Raw genomic sequence first — 4,367 nt, forward strand, 5'->3', positions numbered from 1 at the left:
AAGAGACCTTATGGTGTGATAAGACACGAACACTGTGGAGGCTGTTCAATTAGTATCTGGATATTTAGTTGAGTGGTTGATTACATGCATGGGGACATGGATTTATTTTATATTATTATCATTGTTTTATTAAACCTCAATGTCTGGCCGCGTGCAACCCGGTCATTTATTTTGAATCCGTAAAGTTTTAGTTATGCAGTTATTCACAATACATTTTAGAATTGGGATTGAGTTGACCTTTTTCATGCTTTTGCGTGCAGTGCAAATTAAAATATTAATGCAGAGTGGTACATTTATTTTCATCCTATGTTTGCCTGGCAACAGAAGGCTATATATATATATATATATATATATATATATATATATATATATATATATATATATATATGCCATGACGTGCATCCTGAATTATGGTCAGTGCTGACATCACGGATTCACTTTTGTGGTCCGAATTTAGGATTTATGTCTTTTAACAAATGCAGCTCTCCTCGGGAGAATGATTGAATACATAAATAAATAGAAGGATCACTAATCAATGCACAATTTACACGTGTGTCCTTTTGCTCTGACCCATTTTAATAAAGTCCGTTTTTGGTAATATGCCAAAAACCTCTGCGCTATATAAACCCTGCATTTGAAATCAGTTTAAGAACTCAAATTCCATTTGCGTTTTGATTTCAGGCAAGTCCGTTTTCTACCAATTCAAATGCATATAGCAAAACTGAAATAGGCCAGTGTTTTTGTAGTTGTTTTCCTTTACTTTAACGGGCTGCAGATCGACTGAGTCACATGTACCTCCGCAAATAGCTCTCGTGTGGAAATAGAGCGAGTTGTGCCCAACACGCGCGACAACCACGCACCCGTGCTTACGTGTTGTTATAGGGAGAGAGAAAAGAGCAGTCAGCTGTTTGAGATTCAAGAAAACATCATAAACACATAGGACCGTCGTCGTCGTCGTCTTCTTCTTCTCCTCCTCCTCCTCCTCCTCCCTCACTGCAGCCATGGTGAACATTTCTCACGGGCCCTGTTATGCAACGCGTGTAACCTTGAAGAGGTTGCAGCAGCATCACCGTTGGAGCGGACGCGCTCTGCGGGGAAGAAGTGCACGGATTCCCCGGTACATTTGGTTTATTATTACACGCTGCTTTAGTTCACGAGGCTCGATTGTGTCACTATATTGATACTTACTTAATCTAAAAAACACACTCACGGATGTGACCGCCATCTCCGTTTTATTTATCAAAACCATCATGGCATTTATAAATGTGCCATGTATTTATAAAAAAAAAGTAAACATTTCTTCGACCTCTGTGCGGTTTGATTAGACTCTATGGAGGTCGGGAAAAACAAAAAGGCAAACAAGGAGACACGGTAAACAAATAAGTGTTTCCATATATATATATATATATATATATATATATATAATATATATATATACATATACATATACATATACATATACACTCAGGTGCATATCTGATCCAAATGTAATGCACCTCGCGGGACGCTCGGTGACAATTTGGAGCCGCGAGTGCACGGCGGAGATGCCAAAGGCAAGTAGTCAAAAAAAGAAACTTATAAATGATCAATAAAATTGACAGCGGAGTCAATTAAGTCCCAGATACACTCCTGGCCGTCGCCCAGGAAACTTGCGCACATGCCAGCTATTTCCCGCAGGTGCGCGCCGGTGTGGGTAAGGTACGAGGACGCGGCGGCGAGCAACGGTTCAATCTGCGAGGGCACGTAGGATGCGAGGTCGTGCGGCTGCAGCATCAGTGTTGTTGTTGTTGACAGTAACACAATCATACACAAATTCAAGCGGATCCAGCTGGGCGCCGCCATCTGGGAGCCTCCCGTGCGGTACGAGCCATTCTCGTGCGGCACCGAGATCCGGTCCACTTCTCGGAGCCTCAGCGAGTCCCACTTTTTGACGTCGAAATTGCGCACGAGGGCGCCGACGTCCGAGTCTCCCCGGGAGGGCAGAGGAGGCGGCGTGGTGGGGAGGACCTTCAACTTCTCTCGAAACTCCCGCATCTTCTGCAGAAAGCGCAGGGGGTCGGCGACGCTCGGGAGGGACTCGGCGAAGCTGAGCGCGCGCCGATGGTCCTCCATCGTTGCGCTCAGCCCGGTGATCACCGGGTCGTAGTCTTGCAACACCCCCAGCTTCAGGGTCTCGAAGTCGGAAAGGATTTCATTCTTTTTACATTCAATGGTGCTGATGAGTCTGTCGAAGTAGTCTGTCACCTTCTCTGCGTCCTGGGTCAAAGACAGAAGCGCTCTTTTCTTACTGGCTTGCCGTGTCTCCAGGCAGGACAGCACGTCTGTGCTCTGCCAGCTCTTCAGCCCGAGAAGCAGCACTTCAAACGCCTCCTTCTCACGCCCGTGCGCCTCCTCCACGGAGCAGAACGCATGTCCTTTGTGGTCGTCCGTTGTTGCGCAAAACCCACAAATCAGATTTAAGTCCGTGGCGCAAAATATGTTGAGCGGCTGGCCGCAGTGTTGCTTACATTCAGACATTTTAGGCGCGCGCCTTATTTTGCTGTATTTTTCCACTATCCCCCGCAGAGAGTAGTTGATCTGCAGGCTGCTTGCGCCGTTGTGAGGGGTCTCTTTGCGGCATGTGGGGCACCTGAATGGAGTTCTGAAAGCGGGACCTCGGTTCCCCTCCAAGAGTCCCTCCAAGCATTTCTTGCAAAAGCTGTGGGAGCACAGCAACACGCGCGGGTCGTCGAGAGACCGCAGCAGATTGGGCACGTGAGTTCCTCTTCCAGCTGCTCCATGGTGCCCTGTAAACACAGTTATCCACATGCGTCAAACCGGCGCTCAATTAGGAGGAAAGACAAGCCCAATAAATCAGCACGTCATGGAATAAGGCTCGACTACCCACACTAAGGCAATACAGTACACACGACAATGCCGTGGCATCGCAAAGGATACACCGGGGTTTGCAGTCACGTTACCAGCCGCGCGCGGAGTATTCCCATCCCGAAAGTGAAACTGTATCACCATGCCCGTGTAAAATGTTGGCACGAGCTGCGCCAAATGACTCAGTTTGGCCGCCTATAGCGTTAATAACTTTTTTTTTTGTGTGTGTGTGTGTGGGGGGGGGGGGGCGTCTTTATGAACCCACCTGGCGTCGAAAGAGTCGTGACACCGTGTCGCGAGACAACGCTTGATATAAGTCAACATCGTTAGTACCTTTACAGACTTAAGACTGTAATAGCAAACTATTACCCCCCCCCCCCGCCCCCATCCCCATCCCGTACAGAGCAGCCAGGCAGGGGTTAGCGGAGATGAGCCCTAAATGACCGCCGTCCAACCAATCCAATGCGACAATGTATCGACACGCGAGCTTTGCGCTCGCGACCCTCCTGTTGGCGAGGCGCTGGAAGTGGGGCTGTGACAGATTTCGCCAGCGCATAGTAACATGCAACCACTGGACCAAAAAGGATCACTCACCAGCTGCTGAGACGCACGCTGCGACGCAAACATGGCGCTTGTTGCTGTGCAGACTTCGCCCTTTTTCCTGGTTCACAGTTAACCGTTTCGGGGGTGCGCGCGCGCGCGCGGAGGAATCCAAACGCACGGATTCGTCTGCATTTGAGAAACCGTAATACAAAAAATATTTTTAAAAAAGGAGCGTGTGCCGTTTCGCCGCTAACATGAAAGCCAGTGATTTTTTTGGGGGGTGTGGGGTGTCCTCTAATTTCGGTTCGCAGGGTTGTTTTGCGTTGTGGTGCCTGTCGGGTAATTTGCAGAGGGTCCCTGCCGGTCCGATGGGGGAGGGGCTGTTGCTATGCAAAACATGACGACGTGAAAAAGCTGTCAACGGTTTTAGTTTTGGCGTCACATGTTTTTGACACGAACCAACTTCAGTACAGGCTCCGTTTGTCGATGTACATGCTGCGCTATGAACCGGTAACACGGTCATGAAAAAGACAAGAGAAAAGGTGCACGTGAAGGCGCTCGGCTGCGTCAACTGATTACAACTTAAATGGCGCACCCAATTGGCACAAACAGAGACAAACTATACGAAACGTCAGCTACATTATATCAGCTCTATGTTTCAGCCTCTGGGGATGCGAATCTCTTATTAACGGGCATCGCCAATTGCCCAGCATTTCCCCACTAACTCATTTATTACATATATAATTATTTATTTTGTTTAAAACACTTTAATCTAACTTGTGGTTATGTAACATCGATACCCACTAGTTACGTAGTCACGTGTGGACTTTTTGACCTTGATTTTCTTCCCTTGTTTCCATGCCATCAGGAGCAACTGCCTATCTTAGCCGCTGTGATTGGATGCAGTCGGGTGGTGCGGGGCTTATGCAGCGCCCGCCTCCGCCGCCGCGTGTCGCTGT

The 4,367-nt window shown here is 48.1% G+C and overlaps 2 protein-coding genes across 2 annotated transcripts in view; one reads left to right on the top strand and one right to left on the bottom strand.

The window, feature by feature from the left end:
- Positions 1-402: 402 nt before the first annotated feature.
- trim13 (tripartite motif containing 13) lies at positions 403-2,780 on the bottom strand. Its single transcript, XM_034561582.1, is given in 2 exon segments — positions 403-2,732; positions 2,735-2,780. Coding segments are annotated over 2 exon segments (1,203 nt in total). The 3' UTR covers positions 403-1,575.
- A 1,072-nt stretch (positions 2,781-3,852) lies between these two features.
- spryd7b (SPRY domain containing 7b) overlaps positions 3,853-4,367 on the top strand; it is a 6,024-nt gene continuing 5,509 nt past the window's right edge. The window contains exon 1 of the mRNA XM_034561583.1: positions 3,853-3,950. Coding sequence (XP_034417474.1) covers positions 3,930-3,950 — 21 coding nt within the window. The 5' untranslated portion in view covers positions 3,853-3,929. The remainder of the gene's footprint in view (positions 3,951-4,367) is intronic.

The sequence above is a fragment of the Cyclopterus lumpus genome, chromosome 21, assembly GCF_009769545.1.
Source record: "Cyclopterus lumpus isolate fCycLum1 chromosome 21, fCycLum1.pri, whole genome shotgun sequence".
Classification (NCBI taxonomy): Eukaryota; Metazoa; Chordata; class Actinopteri; order Perciformes; family Cyclopteridae; genus Cyclopterus; species Cyclopterus lumpus.